At 34.0% G+C, this 23,608-nt stretch overlaps 2 protein-coding genes across 2 annotated transcripts; both read right to left on the bottom strand.

Moving 5' to 3' along the window:
- Positions 1-2,438: 2,438 nt before the first annotated feature.
- On the bottom strand, positions 2,439-3,377 carry LOC124226164 (olfactory receptor 6C2-like). Its single transcript, XM_046639035.1, has one exon. The coding sequence runs from the start codon at positions 3,372-3,374 to the stop codon at positions 2,439-2,441; it is 936 nt and encodes a 311-aa protein (XP_046494991.1). The 5' UTR covers positions 3,375-3,377.
- A 13,732-nt stretch (positions 3,378-17,109) lies between these two features.
- LOC124226147 (olfactory receptor 6C2-like) lies at positions 17,110-18,048 on the bottom strand. Its single transcript, XM_046638994.1, has one exon. It carries the CDS (start codon positions 18,043-18,045, stop codon positions 17,110-17,112), a length of 936 nt encoding a protein of 311 aa, XP_046494950.1. The 5' UTR covers positions 18,046-18,048.
- Between the last annotated feature and the right edge of the window lie 5,560 nt (positions 18,049-23,608).

Here is a 23,608-nt window from a genome sequence, read left to right as displayed (position 1 = left end):
TTAGAGATGCATACTCAAATATTATAGATTAAATAATATATGTATCTGTCTCAAATAATCAAATGGAATTTGGGATGATTGGACCAGTTTGTAAGTGACACAAGTTTGGCTATAAATTGATACTGTGTTGACAATGTGACGGATACAGCAGTGTGCATCATGAAATTTTCTCTATTTATGAAAGTTTAAAATGAAGAGAAATGAGGTGACTAACACGTGGCCTGGCACAGAGGAAGCACTCATACATGTTTGTTGTTGACATTGAGATTTTTTAAACATTTTTGGACATTTCAGGGAATTTAGGAGACTACTTGTTATTACCCCCAGGGCTGAAAACCGCAGGCATCTTGGAACAAGCCGTGTAGGAGTGGTCACTTCTCAGTTGGGCCCTCAGGCAAGCTCTTAGTGGGCACGAGCAGCAGGGAACTTTTATTCCTGCAATGCAGGCCTCCTCCAGCTCCAGGTCTCAAGACAGGTGAGAGGTATTATTGCAATCTGAATTTCTAGAAACTGAATATTTCTAAAAATTTAGTAGTCTCTAAGTCCACTGATCTCTATTTGGAAACACCCAAAGTTTGTCAGTTCAGGGATTTCAGGACAAGGAGAACATAATACTTAGTATTGTCAGTCTGGGAGTGAGGTCATGGACTAGGCCAATTAAGGAAATGTGAGAAATTTGGGAAGAGGTGCAAAAATGATGTGGAAACAATGTCACCAGAGAGTCAGAGCTTTTGTTGCAGAGTGAAACGAAGTCAATCTGTGGAGCAGTCCATACAATGAGTCGTCAAAAGCTTTTCCTGCATTAGAAAGAGCTTTCCAAAGTCCCTGAACTATTTTACTGTGCTGCCCTTCCTGCCTGCTCAGTACTGAGTGTTGCTCTGGGAAGCAGCATTGCTCAACTCTTCAGATTCCCATTATTTAGATTAGTTTATCTATATTTAAAAGCACAACTCTTTTTTTAAGGAAAGTTAGTTATGCTAGTGGTCACAACATTTATATTTTCATTCAATAGTGGTTTTTGTTTTTAACCCACAGATTAATTTCCTTTGTAAATTATCAATCTTATATTACAAAGATGTATTGCATTTTGGAGTTTAAGCCTATTGAGAGCATTTTTTATTATTTAAATGTTACTTATACTGGTTTCAATACATGTAAGGTTTGCTTAAAGAGTTTTTTGAAAATATCTTTTTGCTGAAATTGTTTCCCTGGTGGGGCTTCCTTAAGACAAACACAGAATATTGGGTTAAAAAACGAGAATTTGAATTCTGAGTCCACTACTAACCAGCGCTGTTTAAATATCCGAAGCATTCCAATAGAAATATAACATGAGCCACATACATAATTTAGAATTTTCTAATACCATATTATAAACTAAAAATAAATTAATTTTAAGGGCATATTTTATTTATTTGAATATATTAAAATATTGTAATTTCAACCTGTAATGAAAATAAAATTACTTTTGAGATATACCACCATCAAGTTCTCTGAAATGCCACTGAATTCTTGTTTTACTTGCTTCTTTCTCAAGGTGGAGATGAAGGAGTTCGCCATGGGAAGTAGTGAGGAATGCCACACTCTTATTAAGAGCCACTGCACCCTTTCCTGCAAGTTTAAACATAGGTGAAAGCACAGCTTCATAGGTTTACTTTGAGTTGTAGTCATTTCTGTGCCTAATTTAGCTACATTCTATATTTTTCACTGGTTTTCACTTTTTATAAGTTTTCGTAATCTCCAATCATTTTAGTTTCTCTACAGCCAATGCCTATAGTTATAGATAAAGATATAGAAACAAATACAAATGTAGATATATGACATTTTTCTTTGCAAATTTACTTGTCTTTTAAGAAGAACTGTTAGCACTTATATTTCACAGATTTTCTGTTCAAATTCTCTCTTAGCCTGTGATTTTTAGAGTATTCAAAATTGTAGGAGCCTACATTTTATGATTCAGCTCCTATATTAAGACAATCATTTGTAACAATTTCTCTTTTTTTTACTTTAAAATATTCTTGTTGTTTTTGTTGTTTGTGATGTTTACATTTCCTTTAACACACTGGTCACGTCTTCCTTCTAAAATGTAAGGCATTGCCAGTTTTCTATTCCTACTTCCAGTGCCTGAGATGGTACTTGGCATCAAAAACGCTCTTGAAAGCTAGAATAGAGAAAGACAATAAGCACAAATACTCTACCCAATATATACAATGAACTTGTTGATTTTACTTATTTTGTTTTTGTTGGCAGTTTTGTAAAGACTTGTTAAAATGTGAAGTGATTCTTTTGTTTCCTAGAAATGTATTATATTTCCTTTTTAATAGAGCTTCGTGAAACAGCTTCCTTGTCAAGAAAGGAATGACTTAGACGCTTAAAGATACATGCTTAGGAACTAATGATCTTTTTATGAAAATGTGATTCCTCTACATTAGTAAATTCTCTTACTTTTTTAAGAACAGTGCAATTCTTTTGATTAAGTCATTGAAGGCTTGTTTTACTTGCTTGTTTCTCAAGGAGTAAATGAAGGGGTTCAGCATGGGAGTAATGGAAGTAATGAGGACTGCCATACCCTTATTAATAGCTGCTGATTCCTCTGCTGAAGGTTTAACATACATGAAAATACAGCTTCCATACGTGATGGAGACCACAATCATGTGGGAAGAACAGGTAGAAAATGCCTTCTTTCTTTGCTGGGCAGAAGGGAATTGTAGAACGGTCTTGATGATGTACACGTAGGATAGAATTACACATATGAGGGTCACGATAAAGGTCAGCACAGCACAGACTATGACCATCTGCTCTATGAGCCATGTTTCTGAGCATGCGATCTTTAGGAGTGGGGCTGCATCACAGACAAAATGGTCAATAACATTAGAATCACAGAATTTCAGAGTTAGGCCCAGGCTAAGAGGGGGTAGTATGATGAACAAGCCAGCTGTCCAGCACCAAAGGATGAGTCTTCTACAGACCCTGTGGTTCATAATGGTCACGTAATGTAAGGGTTTACAGATGGCTACATATCGATCATAAGAAATGGTGACCAAGAGAAAAAATTCTGTTACCGCAAAAAGATCAGTAAAAAAAATTTGTATAGCACAATTGTCATATGTGATTGTCTTGTCACCTGTTGCTATGCTGTACAAATATTTGGGAATACAAGCAGATGTAAATGAGATTTCTAAGAAGGAGAAATTTTGTAGGAAAAAGTACATGGCAGTTTTAAGGTGAGAATCTACGAAAGTGAGGGAAATGATTGTCAGGTTCCCAGTTACACTCAACACGTAGGTGAGAAAAAGAAAGGTAAAAATCACAACCTTCAGCTGTGGATCATCAGTCAGTCCTAGCAGGATAAAAGTTGTTATTGTGTGGTTTCTCATCACTGACTTCTGACTTCTGCTGAATCTGCATTTAAAATTCAGAGATATTTGAAATGGATACAGCGGTAATTAATAGAGGGGAAAACTCTGCAAGCAAACATATTCACTTAAAAAATTTGTTTACAAATATTATCAATACACTGGTATCCTAGGTTCCACAGTGGAATATCTTTGGTCATTTCAGGGGAGATATAAAAAAAATTACAATTGCTTTATCTATGCAATACTCCAAAATATGATGAGTGCTTCCTTCTCATCACGTTATTCCCAATTTATATTTCATTTTGTCTGCACCTTGGATTTGATTTTCCCTTCCCATTAGATTTGACTGCTAATGTTTTGTGAAATCAAGCGTTCTTTCCTGTTCACAGACTGAATCCTAAAGCTGAATCTTAAACTTTCAGTATCCCCTTTATGTGTTTTCTTGAAGCTTTGTTGTCGCTAAAGTACAAATGTATCACAGATGGTTTAAGGCCCCCTATAAAGGCTCTCCACAGTCATTACTGAAGATGTTGAACTCTGAATATAATGTTAAAAGTTTGGGTTTTCTTTAAACAACTTCCTTACTCACTCATTCCCCCAGTTCTCTCTTATAATTTTCTGTTTAAAATTACATTCAATTCCTACTGTGGTACAGAAGATGGGGAAAGTTTTGATGACAAATTTATTGCATAGAATGATGATATGTGTTGAGCATAAAATACATAGTGATGTGAAAAATCATTACAATTTTTCTTAGTTTTCGATCTGTTTTGTTAAGGTTGAAACACATTCCAAACTGCTGTTATTAACAGCAGTAACTACAAAAAATGTCAGATTAAACTATTAAGCACCTTCTTTAAGCATGGCTTGCTTTTACTGTGACTCAGTTTTGTCATCTATAAAATGGAAATAAAAATATTATCCTTCATATATTGAAAAATTAAATAACTTACTGTCTAGAGTACATAACGATTTTCATTTTAGTTACCATACATTCAAACATCAATATGTTGTAATCATGTTTGTCTCCATGAATCTAATGAAATAATTTATGCCAAAGTTTATCAAATACTTCCCTTTTGCTCTTAAAGTTTAGGAACTTTCTAAGTACAATGTGTACTTTTAATCTGCAATAGTCATAGCATTCTTGCATAACTTACATTAATACCATGTACATGTTTTACCTACCATCTTTTTGCTTTTTAATTTGTAGACATTTCTTTTTTTACAGGTCTCTCGTATGTTCATAGTCCTTAATACTGCTTTTTTAAATTTTTTTTATTGCATAAATTTGACATGTAACAATGTGTAGGTTTAAGGTGTACAGGATGTTACTTTGATACATTTATATATTGCAATATGATTGCCAATTTAGTGATATTTATCACATTACATAGTTACAATATTAGTGTCTATATTCATTACACTGTGCCTCAGGTCTCAATGGCTCAGTTTTACTACTCATTACAAGTTTGTACCCATAAATTTTACTTCTGAACATACGCACTCTCTTTGGGTATTTCCTTGAACTCCTAATCCTCAAAAATGATTGCTCTTTAGTCACGTATATAACCAAGTGCACTGCAAACACAAAAAGTCCAAAAGGAGGCACTTGATTTTCCACACTCTCATCCTGTGTCTTCCTCTGTCTTTTTTAATAATCAAACTGAATCTTTGCCATATGCTAACTATTGAAATAAACACTTTACATGGATTATCAATCTGGAATAATCCTCCCTCCTGTGCTCCATCTTTCCCTGTTCAATCCTTGTCCCCAGTGTCCAATTTTGCTGGGATTGCACATACTCAACCATTGGTTTTAGTTTTTAGTTGCCAGGAATTTGTATGCGGGAGGTGTATTACTACATCATGACATTCAAATTATGCCACTTTTAGATGACCTCTTATTTATTTTTGCTTAAAAAGACCTTATCAATGACTATACACTATCCAAGATTAATGCACTCTAAATACGATGTTTAATTAATATCCATGTTAGGACTTCCATTACTAAATTTTATACAGTCAGGAGAGATTCATTGATTAGGTGAAAATATGATCCAAGTTTCAAAAAAGAAAATGTAACCGAAATGATAGAAATTATAATACTTACACTCTGGCGGTCAATCTTAGCCTTTCTCTATCAATTGTTTACAACTCTTCTTAGAGCTGCAACTTGAAAATAGATATGATGTCAAAAACTAGCATGAGAATATCTGGTCACTGCTGATTGAATCTGGTCACTCCCACAGGAACAGCAGTTTAGGAATGCAGAATTTCCTTGAGATTTTGATCTTTAGTCAGTTGCATCAGCTTCTTCCCGACAGGTGTGGTGCTATCACAGGGTAGGAAATATATATTTTTTTAACTTTTAATTATTGAAAAGAAAAGCATGTTCAAAGGAACTTCTAGCAGCTTTGGAAGGGTTGATGATCTGAACTATTTTGCTCAGAGAGAGGATTTTCCAATTTCAAGCTTGATATTTATTTTATTTGCCAAATCTACAACAAAATTTATAAATGAGTCCTTGGTGACCCAGATTCAAAAATTGCTAATGAGTCTTCTGAGTAATCGTCTTGAATCATCTGATCTTTGGGTAAAAAACAAACAAATCTAACACAGTAACAGTGGGAGCACGGCCTTTAGAGACAGGGGGAAAGCAGCAGAATCAGTTAAGAGACTGGTAGGACAAGATTTACTCTAATTAAGAACAAAACCTAGTCCAGCTTCTTTTACCTAATTCTTATCATGTAAGGTGGTTAAAAGATGATAGATCTCCCGCTCCACTTTTCCTTATATGTGCAACGAGAAAACTGAACTGAAGAAAAAGACAAAATAGAGATAACAAGAGGTAATATTTTGAAGCATATCCTTGCCCACTTTTCCTCCTGCAAATATATCCATGTATGTCACATGTAATAATTACAAATGCATGCATATTAAATGAAAATTACTTCGACATTGGGATATACAGATGGTCACAGCTATTCTACTCCTTGACACGTGTGAACTTCCTTATATTTCAATAATTATTGATTTGCATCATTTTAAACCTATTTAATTTCAGTCCACTGTATTCATTTAATCACCAGAGTTTAACCCCAAATTTATCAATGTTGTAAATGTATGCTGTTTCCAAAGTTTCACCATTGTTAAATATCACTTTATGGAAAATTGTGCTGTTTCTACTTATCTTAAATCATTTAGCTTCTTTCATATTTTTTTTTTTTTTGAGGAAGATTAGCCCCAAGCTAACATCCGCTGCCAATTCTCCTCTTTTTGCTGAGGAAGACTGGCCCTGAGCTAACATCCATGCCCATCCTCCTCTACTTTCTATGTGGGATGCCTGCCACAACATGGCTTGATAAGCAGTGTGCAGGTCCACACCCGGGATCCCAGCTGGCGAACCCCGGGCCATGAAGTGGAATGTGCATACTTAACTGCTGTGCCACTGAGCAGGTCCCTACATTTTTTATAATTACAAAATATTACAAGCATAACCTTTGTGAAAATATTTTTATACATTGTCAGAACAATTGATAGAAGTGAAATTTCTTTAACATGCTGATATTCATATTTAGAACTCTGACGTACTAGCATTATTATGAGAGATAATGTGTTCCTCAAGTCAAGTGTACAAGAGTGTCTCTGTGCAGACGCTCAAGTCAAGAATGTATATCTTCCTTTCCTTTAAACAATTATTACCTTCATTCATTCACGGACTAATATGGGTCAAGCCTGGTTGCAGATTTATTGAAGTAAGATTTACACACAATAAGTGGACTCTTTTTAATATCTCATGATAAATTTTTACAGGTATATATACCTCCCTAATCCTTACCCTCACTGTATCGATAATGACCATTTCCATCTCCCTAGAAAGTTGCTCTATATCCCTTCCTAGCAAAGCCCTCTGTTCCCAGGAAGCCAGTGGTCTACTTTCTGTCATTTTAGATTAGATTTGATTTATCTTTTTCTTGTGTTTCATATGAATGGAATCATATATGGCATTCTTCCTTTATAAAGTTTTTTATATTTCCATATTTACTATTGTATATATCAGTAGTTCATTTGTATTGCTGGGAAATTTTCCACAATTTAGACATATCACAACTTGTTTCTTTATTGAACAATAGATGGAAAGTTTGAATATCTCTGGGTTTGTTTATTGGGAATAAAGCAGTTATGAATATTAATCTGCAAGTTTTTGCATAGACATATGTTTTCATTTCTCTCAGGTAAATACTTAAGTCTCAATTGTTGGGTCAAGTGCAAGTTTATGTTTGACAGACAAATAGGTTTGAAGAGGCTGTAACATTTTACATTCTCAGAAACAATATATGAAATTTCCAGTTGCTTTAAATCATCACTGATCCTTGGTATTCTCAGCCTGTTCATTTTTTTTTTTAATTAAAAATTTCTTTTAGGGGGCTGGCCCCGTGGCCAGGTAGTTAAGGTTCTGTGCACTCAGCTTCAGTGACCAGGGTTCCCTGGTCTATGGAGGCATCCCACATACAAAATAGAGAAAGATCGGTATGGATGTTAGCTCAGGGCCAACCTTCCTCAAGCAAAAAAAGAGGAGGAAAGGTAATGGATGTTAGTTCAGGGTGAATCTTCCTCACACACACACACACAAATTATTGACATATAATTGATATACGTCATTCTATTAGTTTCAGGTGTACAGTGTAATGATTTGATAATTAGTATATATTGCAAAATGATCACCACAGTATGTTTAGTTAGCATACATCACCACACAGTTAGAATTTCTTTTCTTGTGAGGAGAACTTTTAAGATCTACTCTCTTAGCAATTTTCAAATATACAAAGCAGTATTATTAACTATAGTCGCCATGCTGTAAATTATATCCCCATGACTTATTGATTTTATAACTGGAAGTTTGTACCTTTTGAACACCTTCACCCGTTTGGCCCACCCAACTCCTGCCTCTGGCTACTACCAACCTGTTCTCCGTATCTATGAGTTTGTTTTTTTTTCTTTTTTAGATTCCATTTATAGGTGAGATCATACAATATTTGTCTTTGTCTGTCTGACATATTTCCCTTAGCTTAATGCCCTCAAAGTCAATCCATGTTGTCATAAATGACAAGATTTCCTTCTTTTTGTGGCTGAGTAATATTCCATTTACCTATCTCTCACATTTTATTTATCCTTTCATCCATCAATGAACACTTAGGTTGTTTCCATGTCTTGGCTATTATAAATAATGCTGCAATGAACATGTTGGTGCATATTATCTCCTCAAGTTAGTGTTTTCATTTCTTTTGAATAAATACCCTGAAGCGAAATCCTTCAATGATATGGTAGTTCTATTTTTAATATTTTGAGGAACCTCCATACTATTTTCCATAGTGGCTTCACTAAGTTACATTCTCACCAATAGTGCACAAGGTTTGCCTTTTCTCCACATCCTGACTAATACTTGTTATATCTTGTCTTTTTGATAATAACCATTCCAACAGGTGTGAAGTGATAGCTCACTGTAGTTTTGATTAGTATTTCCTTGATGATTAGTGATGTCAAGCACCTTTACCTGTTCATCATCAGTAAGACTTCTTGGAAAAATGGCTATTCAGACCCTCTACCCACTTTTTAATTGGATTGTTTATTTGTTTGCTATTGAGTTGTATGAGTTCTTTGTGTATTTTGAATATCAACCTCTTATCAGATACATGATTTGCAAATATTTTCTCCCGTTTCTATGTAGAAGCTTTTTAGTTTGATGTAGTCCCACTTGCTTAGTTTTGCTCATGATGCCTTTACTTTTGGTGTCAAAGCCAGAAAAAATCTATGCCAAGACCAATGTCAGAGAGCTTACCCTCTATGTTTTCTTCTACTAGTTATGGTTTCAGGTCTTATGTTCAAATCTTTAATCCAGTTTGAATATATTTTTGTGTATGATGTAAGAAAGGGGTCCATTTTCATCTTTTTACTTAGGGCAATCTGGTTTTCCCAACACTGTTTATTGAAGAGAGTATCCTTTCCCTGCTGTATATTCTTGGCTCCTTTGTCAAAAATTCCTTGAACATATTTGTGTGAGTTTGTTTCTGGGCTTTCTATTCTTTTCCATTGATCTTTGTGTCTGTTTTTACACCAATACCATACTGTTTGGATTACTATAGCTTTGTAATATAGTTTGAAATCAGAAAATGTGAGGCCTCCAGCTTTATTCTTCTTTATCAAGATTGCTTTAGCTGTTCAGGGTCTTTTGTGGTTCCATACAAATTTTAGGATTGTTTGTTCTATTTCTATGAAAAACGTCATGGAATATTTTTTAGGGATTGCATTGAAAACGTTAATTGCTTTGGGTAGTAGGGACATTTTATCAATATTAATTCTTCCAAGGAGGCTGAGGTGTTTGAAGTCACAGGGAAGAACTTCAGGCCGCCTTGATCTCCAATCTCCTCTTCAACTCAGCAAGTTTTCTGTGCCTTAACTTGCTCTGTTCTATGCTATGGTGACTTATCTGATTGATGACTTTGAGGAAAATCCTGAACATACTTCCCTAAGGGAATTCTGGGATTTATGGTTAATCTAAGCACCAAAGAGCAGACACATTGGTGAAGAATCCCTAGATGATGTGAAGTTTGAGAAACGTTCTGGGAGCCCTGGCTACTTTTGCCTATGGCATTCTGCAAATCTTGATGAGGTGGGTCCAGTAAAGTGCTTGATTCTTTGGGTGGTGACATGAATGAATGTATCTAAAGGGTAAGGTGAGCCAGGAGTAAAAGAACCCTGACATAGAATTTAGCTCAATTTCACCTCATCAGCTTTCGAGTTTGTTTTAAGATGCGTCGAGACTGCTAATCAGGCAACTAGCAGAAATAAAACAAATAGTTTCTTCCTAGGATGATAACATTATTCTAGCTTACATTTTTTTTTGCAAATGATTCTCGAGTACTGTACAATGTCCGAAACATAGATGAGAATTAGCAGACATGTGAGAAGAAAAGAGACGATGTGAGTGAAAGCAAAGGAAAGTGGACAAGAGAAACACTCATAGTACTTCAGATAATGGAAACGCAAGATAGAGACTGCAACAAATCCATGGCTACTGTTTTCAAAGAAACAGAAGACAAGATAAAAAAAAAATCATATTATGGAAATCTATAAAAAATGGCTCAGTAGATTAGAAAGATAAACAAACAGTTTTAATTCTGGAGGAACCACAAAGAGTATATAAAAAGGAATATACTGTATAACACACAAATTAATATGAAGATCTCGAAAATAAAAAAAAGAAACGAAATTAGAACAAACTGAAAACACCTAACAACATGGTAGGTCTAAAAAAAATTTTCACATTAAAATAAATGGACTGAAAAGAAGCCAGTTATAAAAGCCGACGTCTTCTATCATTCTATTTATGTGAAAGTCCAGAATGGGCAAATCTATAGAGAAAGAAATTATATTAGTGGTTCATAAGGCTGGGAAGAAATGTGGGGAGAGTTGAGTGGGGAGTGGCTGCTGGTGGGTACAAGGACCTTAGTGAAGTGAAGAAAACAATCTAAAATTAAACGATGGTGATGCATCACAACTTTATAAATATACCAAAAAATCATTGAATTATACACTCTAAATGGGTAAACTGTATGACATGTAAATTACATAGTAACAGAACTGTTTTTCAAAAATAGACTGAGTACTCCAGTCAAAAGAAAAGATTAAAAAATCTTAGATATCTTGCTAAAAATCTTACAGCGAGTAAGAGCGGTAACAGTGTTTCACCATTTAAAAATGTAGTTGTATATTTATTCATCAGTTTATTTAGTCTCTTATGAATCATTTTACACTCTTTTCTGTCTTTCACAACGGAAAAAGATCTACAAGAAGAATACTTACACAAAGATTTTTTTTTTAAATATCGGCAGAATAATTGCCAGAAGTAAAATTTCTTCAACAAATTGAATGTTTATTTTTAGAACTATAATATACTAGTAATGCAGAGTACAGTAATTAAAATTTCCCTTCAAGTCAAGAACTTCAGAGTGCCTTTGGATACAGACCCATGCTATGAATTAGCATCTTTTTTCCTGTATAGAGTATGAGAAATATTACCTTAATTTACCCAGAGCCTAATTGGGATCAAAGCTGTGTTGCAGATTTTTTGAGGTATAACTTACTGAGAATCAAATGTAACCATTTTAAATGCACATTTTGATGAGTTTTGACAAATGTGTACACCTCTATAACCAGAACCACAATAAAGACAGACTATTCCCATCTCCCAAAAAGTTTCTCTTTCATGTCCATTTTTATCATTCACTCCATCTCTAGTCCCAGACAACCAGCCATCTACTTTCTGTAATTATAGATTTAGTTTATAAAAAGTCTATGGTGTTTTCTAGAATTTTGTATAAGTTGAATTATACAACATGCATGCTTTTGAGTCTGGTATATTTCACTTAACATAAAATTTTTGAAATTCACTCTTGTTATTCCATGTATCAGTAACTCATTTCTAAAATTAGTTTTTATTTAAAAGGGTGAATATCATAAAATTTTCCCTTTTAAGATCTATAATTTTCTGAGGTTTAGTATATTCATGGCATTTTCCACTTATCACCATTATTTAATTGTAGAACATGTGTATCCCCCCAAAAGCAAACCGTTAGCAGTTACTTCCATTCTCCCCTACTTCCAGTCCCTGGCAACCAGTAATCTACATTCTGTCTCTGTGGAATTGTCAATTCTGGAATTTTAATTTAAGTGGAACAACAGGATATGTGGTCTTTGTGGTCTTTGGTGACCGGCTTCTTTTACTTAGCAGAATGTTTTCAGGGTCCATTCATGTTGAAGCATGCATCAGTTCTTCACCCCTTTTTCTGCCAAATAATATTCCATTGTGTTGCTATATCACACTTTGCTTATCCATTCATCTGTTGATGGACATTTGGGTTGTTTTCACTTTTTGGCTATTATGAATAATGCTACTATAAGCATTCAGGTTTAAGGTTTTGTGTGTATGTATATTTTCAATTCTCTTTGACATGTACCAAGGAATAAAGTTGCAAAGTCATTTGGTTACTCTATGTTTAATTTTTGACAAACTATAAAACTGTATTTCAAACTTGCTGTACTATATTATGAATATTCAGCAAAGAAAGATTGCTCCAGTAGCTTCACATCTTTGCTGACACTTATTTCCTCAGTCCCTTTCGCTTTAGCCGTCCCAGTAGGTGTGAAGAGGCATCTCATTGTGTTTTGATTTGCATTTCCTTCATGACTAAGGATATTGAGTATCTTTTCATGTGTATATTGGCCATTTCTATATCTTACTTGTAGAAATGTCTTTGTAGAAATTCAAATTCTTTACCTGTTTTAAAATTGAGTTGTCTTTTTATTATTGAGTTGTTAGAGTTCTTTATATATTCTCTGTACAAGTCCCTGATCAGATATAGGATTTGCAAATATTTCTCCCTTTCTATGAGCTGCCTTTTGCTTTTTCAATGGTGTTCTTTGAAGCACAGAAGCTTTAATTTTGACGAAGTCCCATTTATGCATCTTTTTATTTTGCCATTTGTGTTTTTGGTGTCATTTCCAGGAAACCATTGCTTAATTCGAGACCACAAAGATTTGGTGTACTTTTGTAAGCGTTCTATATTTTTAACGTCCACATTTTGGTCTTTGGTCCAATTCGAGTTAACCTTTGTGTTTGCTGTGTGGTAGGGGTCTATCTTCATATTTTTGTGTATGGATATTCAGTTGTCTCAGCCCCATTTATTAAAAAGCTGTTGCTTCTTCATTTGATTATCTTGGCACTCATTGAAAATTAGTTGACTATAAATGTCAGGGTTTACTTCAGCATTCTTAACTCTGATTTATTGGTCTATGTATTTATACCTAACCAGAATACTGTTTTGATTAGTGCTTTATAGTAAGGTTTGACATCAATGTGTAAGTATTCCAATTTTTTATTTTCCAAGATTGTTTGGCTTATTGTGGTTCCTTTGCATTTCCATATGAATCGTAGCGTTAGTGTGCCACATCTTGCAAAAGAGGCAGCTGAGATTTTGATAGAGATTGTAGTGAATCTATAGATTAATTTGGGGAGTATTGGCATCTCAGTAATATCAAGTCTTCCAGACCGTGAATATGGGGTATCTTTCCATTTATTGATATTTTTAATTTATTTCAATAATCTTTATAACTAGTTTTCAGTGTATAAATCTTATGCTCATTTTGTTAAATTTATTTCAGAATATTCTTTTTAATGTCATGGAATATGGAATTGTTTTCTTACTCTCATTTTCAAATTGTTCACTGCTAGTATATAGAAATGCAAATAATCTTTGTTATTGGGACCAGCTGGGTGGTCCAGAGGTTAAGTTAGTGAGTTCTGTTTCAGGGGCCCGGGGATCACCAGTTCAGGTCCTGGTCTGCGGACCTGCGCACCAGTAATCAAGCCATGCTGTGGTAGGCCTCCCACATATAAGATAGAGGAAAATGGGCATGCATGTTAGGTCAGGGCCAATCTTCCTCAAAAAATATGATAATAATATTTGTTATTGATCATGTATCCTGCAAACTTGCTGAACTTGTTTATTAGCTCAAATAATGTTTTGTGGATTTTGTGGATTTTCTATATACAAGTTTATATTGTCTGCAAATGTAGTTTTGTTTCTTCTTTTCGTGTCTTTTTGTTTCATTTCTTTTTTCTTTCTCTAATTGCCCTATTAAAAATCTCTAGTATGGGGGTCGGGCCAGTGGCGCAGTGGTTAAGTGTGCACATTCCACTTCTCCATGGCCCAGGGTTCGCCGGTTTGGAGCCCAGGTGTGGACATGGCACCCCTTGGCAAAAGCCATGCTGTGGTAGGCGTCCCACATATAAAGTAGAGGAAGATGGGTATGGATGTTAGCCAGGGCCAGTCTTCCTCAGCAAAAAGAGGAGGATTGGCAGTAGTTAGCTCAGGCCTAACATTCCTCAAAAAAAAAAAAAAAATTCTCCAGTACAATGTTGAATAGAAGTGGAGAAATCAGACATCCTTTTACTGTTTCCGATCTTAGAGGGAGAGCAATCTTCCACCATTAAGTGATGAGGTTACCTGGTACTTTTTAGTAGATGTTCTTTATAAAGTTGAAGAAGTTGTTTTCTATTCCTAGTTTTCTGAGTGTTTTTATCATGAACTGGTGTTGGATTTTGTCAAATGCTTTTACTGTGTCTCTTGAGATGATCATGTGGCTTTTGTTCTTTATTCTATTAATATAGTGTCATAGATTTGTTGATTTTTGGATGGTAAATCAATCTTGTATTCCTGGGATGCATCCTTCTTCATCATATATGGTGTATAATCATTTTGCGTGTGGGTTGTGCTGGATTTAGCCTTCAAGTATTTTGTAGATGATATTCAGGCCTGAATTGATAAGGAACATGTATTCATAAGGTCCATAGTTTTCTTTCTTGTCATATATTTGTCAGGTTTTGGGGTCATGGTAATACTGGCCTTGTAGAATGAACTGGAAAGTGGTTTTTACTATCTTCATGAGTTTGCAAAGGACTGGTGTTGATTGTTCTTTAAACGTTTGGTAAAATTCACAATTGAAGACATCTAGGCCCTTTGTTTGCTTTTGGGAAGTTTTTTGATTACTAATTCAATATCTACACTTGTTATAAATCTATTGAAATTTTCTATTTCTTCTGAGTCAATTTTAGTGGTTTATGTCTTTCTAGGAATTTGTCCATTTCACCTAGGATACATAACAAGTTTATAATTGCTCTTAGAGCTTCCTTATAGTTCTTCTTCTTGTAAGATTTAGTGATGTCCCTTTCTTCCTGATTTTAGAAATCTGAGTCTTTTCTCTTTTTTATCTTGTTCAATCCAAATAAATATTTTTCAATTTTATGGATATTTTCAAATAACCAACTTTTGTTTCATTTTTTCTAATATTTTTCTATTCTCTAGTTCATTTATTTCCACTCTCATCTTTTTTATTTTTTCTTTCTGCTTGCTTTGGGTTTAGAGTGCTTTTCTTTTTATATTTATAATTTTTTGTGATGAGAATGTTATATTTCCTTTTTGTCCAGCTTTTTTGAGATATGATTGACATACAACACTGTATAATTTTAAGGTGTGCAACATAACGACTTGACCTACATATTCTGAAAGTATTATGAAAATAATTTTATTTAATATCCATCATCTCATACAATGCAAGAAAAAAGTAAAAAATGATTTTTTCGTTGTGATGAGAACTCTTATGATTCACTCTCAACAAATTGCAAGTATGTCATACAGCAATGTTAACTATAGTCATCATTTTGTTCAAATTTCAAGTATGTCATACAGCAATGTTAACTATAGTCATCATTTTGTTCATTACATCCCCAGGACTTGTTTATCTTATAACTGGGAATTTATATCTTATGACCACCTTCATCCAGTTTCCACCTCCCTACCCCCACATCACCTCTGGCAACCACAAATCTAATCTCTTTTTCTATGAGGTCTTTTTTTTTAAATTAGATTCAACACATAAATAAGATGACACAGTATTTGTCTTTCTCTGGCTGACTCATTTCACTTAGCATAAAGCCTTCAAAGTCCATCCATGTTGTTGCAAATGGTTTGATTTCCTGCTTCTTTATGGCTAAATAATATTTTGTCGTATGATGTGTAACATTTATACATTCAAATAGGTTTTCTTTTTTGCATTTTTATTTTTACTGAACTAGTATTAATAAAATAAAACGCAACTTAATTTTTTTCACGGAGAAACAGACATTTGATTTTCTATCATTGTGCAGATCTAAGTCTACTTGAAAAAAAGTTTCTTTATTTAAACCAAATATATATACCCAGCCCTCACTTATGAGTGGGATTGTATGACCGATGTTTTATTTTGATTTTTTTCCTTTTCTCAGTCTACCCATTCTTCTTTCTGATTGTAGCACTTAGTTACTGCTTTAGATAACCTGCATTAAATTTTGTCTTCCTTTAATACTCTATGGGCTCAGTGACTATATACAAAAGCATAAGTAAATGTTTCTACAATACATAAATAATCTATACATTCACACATGTACGTGCTCATATGAAAATTTTCCAACCAAGAATATTGATTCAATTTCTTTTGTTCTAATAATATTTTATGTTATTTTAAGAAATTTTCTAATTTCTTTATATACTCTCTACTTTTACGTTAAATTTGTTCTCTTGGGAAAGAGAGTTATGGTATGACTTCACTCATATGTGGAAAATATGCAAACAAACAAACACATAAATACAGAGTACAGATAGATGTTTACCAGAGGGCAAGAGGCCAGGGGGAGGGCAAAAGGAGTAAAGAGGCACATATGTATGGTGATGGATAAAAACCAGACAGTTGGTGGTGAACACGATGCAGTCTACACAGAAACTCAAATATAAAAATGTGTATGTGGAATTTATATAACGTTATGAACCAATGTGACCTCAATAAAAAAAGAAATCTAAAAGAAATTACTGCCTTGGTACTTACATTTTTATGGCTCACATGACTGAAATAATATTTTCTAATTGATTTCCTCTTACTTATTGCTGCTGCAGTCTACTCAGTTTTAAATATTTTGCATTTTTTCGGCTAGAACATCAAATTCTTTTATTAATTCCACTTGTGTCCTATTAGAGTTTCTTGAGTTTTCTAAATACGTAAGAATGTCCTCAAGGAAAAAGAATAGATGATGAATTTTAAAAATAAAATGTCTGGGCCATTTATCCTTATTTTGGAGATGTTTTAGAAATATTTTCTTTTACCTAGTTGAGAGAAAGGCAATTCTTTTGATTGAGTCCTTGAAGACTTCCTTAACTTGATTGTTTCTCAAGGTATAGATAAATGGGTTCAATGAAGGTGAAATAGAAGAAATAAGCAGTGAGACTACTTTGTTAACAGTCATTTCTTCCTTTGCTGTTGGATTCATATAGATGAAAATGCATGTGCCATAGGTGATGGAAACCACAATCATGTGGGAAGAACAGGTAGAAAAGGCCTTTTTCCTTTGCTGAACAGAAGGGAATCTAAAAATTGTCTTGATGATGCAAGCATATGACAAAACTACACAAGTAAGAGTCATATTCAGGGTCAGCACAGCACAGATTATAACTGTCTGTTCTATGAACCATGTGTCCGAGCATGAGATTTTCACTAAGGGCAATGCATCACAGCCAAAATGATCAATCTTGTTAGAGTCACAGAATTTTAGATTTAAACCCAGGCCAAGTGGTGGCATTATTACACATAAACCAGCCATCCAACAACAGATGATGAGAATCCTGCAGACTCTGCTGCTCATGATGATCACATAATGCAAGGGTTTGCATATGGCCACATAGCGGTCATAGGACATGGCAGCCAGCAGAAAAAATTCCGCTACTATACAGAGGTCAATAAAAAACAATTGGGTGGCACAAGCATTATAGGTAATGACCTTGTCACCTGTTGCTATGCTATACAAGTATCTGGGAATACAAGCAGATGTGAATGAGATTTCCAAGAAGGAGAAATTTTTTAAGAAAAAGTACATGGGTGTTTTAAGGTGGGAATCCATAAAGGTGAGTGTGATGATGGTCAGGTCTCCAGTTACACTCAGCAAGTAGGTGAGAAATAGAAAGATAAAAATCAGAACCTGAAGCTCAGGGTCATCTGTCAGTCCCAGCAGAATGAATGTTGTTATGGTACCGTTTTTCATCACTGACTTTTGACTTTTCTCCAATCTGTCTGTGATATTCAGAGAAATTTTCTTATGGATTATAGATTATTTTAACTGTTCTAAAATTTAATATATTCAGGCTTTTATATTTCATCATATGTAATTGTATATATTGCATATATATTTACATTTAATGTCTATCCTGTGTTTAGGATTTTCCCATGTGACTAAATAGATTCCTCAGGAGGTGTAACTTTATGTGTGGCAATGTTTTTCAGCTTTCAAGAATTTTTCCGTCTTCAGAAACTAAATCATAAAATTTCACCCTTGATTTCATGTATGTTCTTGACACTTTGGGTCTTTTTTAAAAAAATGCTAATATAACTTGGGTCCACTCTACAGACTCTAGAGCAAAACTTGAAGTCTTTGTTCCAAAAGAAGATTTTTGTTTGCTGGTATGTTTTTAGGTTAAGAGTGCTTGATTCTAACAAACAAATGTAAGCCCTGCTGCTTGCTCCCCACCCCCTGATACACAGTCCACATTTTTTTCTGAGTATGTGCATTACCCTTACTGAGTATGTGTGTTACCTCTACTGCTGACACAAGTGATGACTGCCTTCTTTTCCCTCCTTCATCTTCCAGTCAATGAATTATTTTATCTTCATTGATCCTATACCAGTAGGAACCCAAATGTTTCTAGTATACAATTGCTATTTTAAATCTTGAGGTTTTCTGAGATTAATTAATAGAAAATATTTTCCCTTGTGTCCTTAGTTTGTTTTATGAGCAGATTCACTTTATTCTTTAACTTGTTCTCTTCTTACTGAGGTTGGGGCAGAGTTGCGTGTGATGATTTATCCAGTTCATAAAGTTCCCCAATATCTGGAAAAATCACTGAGGATCACGGCTCACTCAGAAGTTAGAAATCTCTTAGGAAATTTAATCTCTCATTCAAGAATCAAGTATTTATATAAAATTGAGATATAGAAGGTTATATATCTCTATCTTCCTTCCATCTTTTCTCCTAAACTGTCAGATGATATGTGCATCACTGTGAAATCATACTCAACTCTCCAAACTTTGAGCATATTCAACTCTCAAAGTATGGCTGCTTTTTTCCAAGATATTACAACTTACTCGATAACAGAAGTTAATAAACAGAGTCACGCTAAAGTGAAACTGACGCCTGTCTGTTTATTCTATCTTTCAAGGAAATGTTCAAAATGAACAAAGTCACCTGCAGCAAGATGCTCTCACTTCAGTCATTATATTATTCTTTTTGGGGCGGGAAGAGAATGGCGAGGGCTTGCTTATATACTTCTGCACATACGAAGACACTTTATTTTTAATTTGAGGTTGACTGTCTATGCAAAGTTACCCTGAATATTTCTTGCATTAAGTTAGACACAGATTTGTTGACATATCTTATGCATAAAAACCACCCTTGATGACATTTATCTACAGAAGGAAAATTCATTCTAAAAAATGACATCTCATATTTATATGTCTCAAATGCATTAAAATATATAAATGATCTCTGAAATCCATTTTCTTTACCAAAGACAATATAACTTAGATCCTACAAAGGGAATTACAATCAAAGCGACAAACTTTGTCATACTTACTCTTTTGTTGGTAAACCAGACTTTTGTTGGTGGTTCACACACAGCAATATTAAGACTACAAGGTTAAAGTGATATTTTTATAGAAGTATTTATGTCTTCACATTCACTGGCATGTCTAGGAGTGCATAGAGCTCCCTTTGTTTTCTGTCTCCAACAAGTTGGACAGACTTGCTTATGATGAGCTTAATGCTGTTACAAGTCTCCAAATATGTTCTTACTATCTCCATCATTGAAAAGACAATAAATTACTCTAAGGGCTGAGGAACTCTCTCCACCGGGGAAGAGATGATATTTTAAACCATCAGGAGAGAGAGAGAAATGCTTTTACAATGTCAAACATGACTTGTTAATTTGCAGGAAATGCCACTAAGTGAAAAAAACAAACGGCCCTTGGTGCTCTACAATCAAGAGTTATTAATTTATTTTCTGGTAATGAAGTGAAAAACACAAGCAACACAGGCTTCAGTGGGGACTGTGTCCTTGGAGATAGGAAGACGTTACAGCAGCCTTTGACGCAGGTCAGGAGGGCAACTGTATCACTTAAATTACATGGCTCATTTTTTTAACTTTCACATCTGGTAAAACATTTGGAAGATTGTAATTTTTTATTATATGAATCATTTGTTATAGGAATATTTTATTATCATTGGACAATTTTAATCAGATAAGCAAAATGAAATGTTTTACATAAGGCTACTGCTTACATTATGGACCTTTTCCTTCCAGATTTTTCATTCTCCAAATACATGAACTATCATAAGTATTATTCATGAATGCATAAAAATTTGCAACCACAACTTATAATTGGATACAAATGTATGATTTTAACGTTGCACAACAATATGAATGCACTTAATACATTTTACACTTAAAATTATTCAATGCATTTCACACTTAAAAATGGTCAAAATGGTAAACGTTATGTTAAGTATATTTTGCCACTATAAAAAACACACTTTTATATATTTAAACATATCTTAATTTATCACATAATATAAACTTTTGTTTTTTCCAATTATTCACTTTAATGATATTAGCTGCATGAATATTTTGGCAATTTTTAAACCAATGCCTGAATTAAATGTACAATGTTCTTTATTTTCCACAGTTATCAATCATTCTATCAAAAGTATTTTCACACAAATATTTTTGCATGTGTGAGCATAATTGGGAGAAGGGAAATTTCTAGATAAAAATATTATTTTGATTTTGGAAAATTTATATAGTGTTATAAGAGCCATAAGATTATTCATATCAAACATTTGCCACCATAATTAGGTTTTAGTGTACATTATTTTTATTTTTATGCCTATTCATATCTTGTTCATTTAAATATGTTATATATGTATTTTAAGATTATGACAAGTCTTTAAAAATGTTAATGCTGATTTTTGGCATATATTTCATTTGTTTTACAGTCAAATCTGTCAAAAGTTTTTGCTTTTTAATTTTTAACAGGATTATTGAGTTATAATTGACATACAATCAACTGTACATAAAATGTGCAATTTGATAAGTTTTGACATATTTGTACTTCCTGAAAAGCATCATCACGATCACAGTAATAAATATATCCATCATTCCCTAAAGTTTCTTTGGGCCCCTTTTCTAAGTCCTTTACTCCCGCCCATCCCCCAAAGCTGCAATTCACAGGCAACAACTCACAATTTTTTGAGATTCATACATGTTATGTGTATCTATCTGGGGAGTCTCAGGACATTTTGTATCAGTTTGTTAACGTTGCTTATTGATAATAGTGACAATGATCATTTGCACTTGGTCTAGATGAGACCACTATAGGGTTCTCCTTTTGAGGCTATTTCATGTAGCCGTACTATTCCTACATAAGTAGCAAAATCTAAAACTCCCCAGTTCTGACTCTATTTGGGCTCTCTGGGATTGAGTGTTTTCTGCACATATTGATGGTTTCTGATCTGAAAGAGAAAGTATGTCCAGACATGTTCCCTACAGAGGGAGGACGATCACGGTGTGCACCTGACAGAATTAATTTTAAAATTTTACTTTGCTAAAACTTTGTTCATTAGCTCTGGGTCTTCACATTATTTTGCTCTTATTGTGGAATTGTGATAGTACACGCATAAAGTTATACAAATTTATACTGCATTAGTATTTATATCTTTTTCTTATTTGAAACCTTACATATTTTGCTCTTTGTTTTGCATTCATCCATGTTTCTGAGAAATTTAACAATTTTCTTGAAATTTTTAAAAGAATCAACTTTTAGATTTATCTTTTTAAATTTATTTAATTTTCTTTCCTCAGTAAAATCCATGTTCTACTTGCTTTGGATTAATTTTATGGGTTTTAAAAATCTTATAATGAGCAGGAGTTGCTTTATTTTTTGTTCTGTTTATTTTATAAAATAATGAACATATTTATGGATGAATAATTCTTTAATTTCTTCTGAGTATACCTTTTTTATGCTTTATATGAATTGTTTTGAAGTATCTCTATTTCATTGCATATGTGTTTCTTAACTTCCAAAGAGTAACATTTGGATTCGCTCTTCAATTCTTTATAGGTGGCATTAGTAGATTATTTTTTATAGAATTTGGACTGTAAAAGCTCTCTTTCAGATAGACAGAGGAGTATAATAATGGTTCCCCACCCCATCCATAGTTCATAAGTCAAGAAGAAATAAAAAAAAATTCTTAGAGAACATTGGTATTTTCATGGAGTGGTCAATTTCTTTTCCTAAATCACATTTTTAAAGTCTTGACTTTATGCTATTCTCTCAGTATCGTGTGTTTCACCACTTGGATCCTGATACTTCATCTCCCATCCCCATATGGACATTTGAACCTAAGCCCCTGTATCCGTAATTCAAAAGCTTACATCTCTCCATCTTCCATTCTTTGCTTTCCCAGGAATCCACAAGTAATAGATGAGATGATTTATCTTCATTTCTTTTTTTCTTTTTTTTCTGCTTTTTCGCCCCAAATCCCCCAAGTACATAGTTATATATTTTAGTTGTAGGTGCTTCTAGTTGTGGTATGTGTGACGCCGCCTCAACGTGGCCTAATGAGCAGTGCCGTGTCCGTGCCCAGGATCCGAACTGGCGAAACCCTGGGCCACCGAAGCGGAGCTCGCAAACTTAACCACTCGGCCACAGGGCCAGCCCCTTATCTTCATTTCTGATGATTCTGTATCTTTGCTAACTTGTGGTTACCCACACACTAACTGTTACTTCAAGCTATATATTCAAAAGGATATTTGTGAGATTTCATCCAGCATATTTTTCTGTTTTTTTTTTTTTTTTGCTTTTTTCCCCCCACCCCCCCCCCCCTACACTGTTGTATATCTCAGTTGCTGGTCCCTCCAGTTGTGGGATGTGGGACACCGCCTCAACGTGGCCTGATGAGTGGTGCCATGTTGGCGCCCAGATCTGAACCCTGGGCCACCACAGCGGAGTGTGTGAACTTAACCACTTGGCCACAGAGCCGGCCCCTTTTCTGTTTTGAATGTATTTTCTTAGAGTACTAGAAATGCTATTATTTTCTCTCTCAGTTGTTCCTTGTATTATTACGTCATGCCCTCATTCATCCTATTCAGTATTTTAACATAAAATTTCAATTCTTACTTGAATTTTTGTATTATTTTGTGCACATTTGAATATAAAAATCAGCAGTTTTATGCTATAAATTTTATAGAAGACTGATGAATGATTTTATTATACCATAAAATTTAATTATATGGAGTTATATTTATCTACAAATGAATTTATGATAATTATTCTTTCTTTTTATTTTCCAAGACAAATCTACAAGAAGGTGAGTAAAAACCAAAGGAAAGAAATGAGTTGATTAAAGAGTAATGTAAGTAAATCCAGGGAGGAGCTAAGTAATATAACACACCTGAAATATAGACTATTAAAAGACAAGGAAAATTCTAAGCTTCAATAGAAAGGTTTAGCAGCCATTTATTTTTTATTTTAACTTTATTGATTACTTTTTATT

The sequence above is a fragment of the Equus quagga genome, chromosome 1, assembly GCF_021613505.1.
Source record: "Equus quagga isolate Etosha38 chromosome 1, UCLA_HA_Equagga_1.0, whole genome shotgun sequence".
Taxonomy (NCBI): Eukaryota; Metazoa; Chordata; class Mammalia; order Perissodactyla; family Equidae; genus Equus; species Equus quagga.
The sequence above is the reverse complement of the archived record's forward strand: the minus strand, read 5'-3'. Positions and strand labels throughout refer to the sequence as shown.

Bases quoted from the DNA above. Each gene is read 5' to 3' on its own strand.
- LOC124226164 (XM_046639035.1), bottom strand. From the start codon at position 3,374: ATGAGAAACCACACAATAACAACTTTTATCCTGCTAGGACTGACTGAT.
- LOC124226147 (XM_046638994.1), bottom strand. From the start codon at position 18,045: ATGAAAAACGGTACCATAACAACATTCATTCTGCTGGGACTGACAGAT.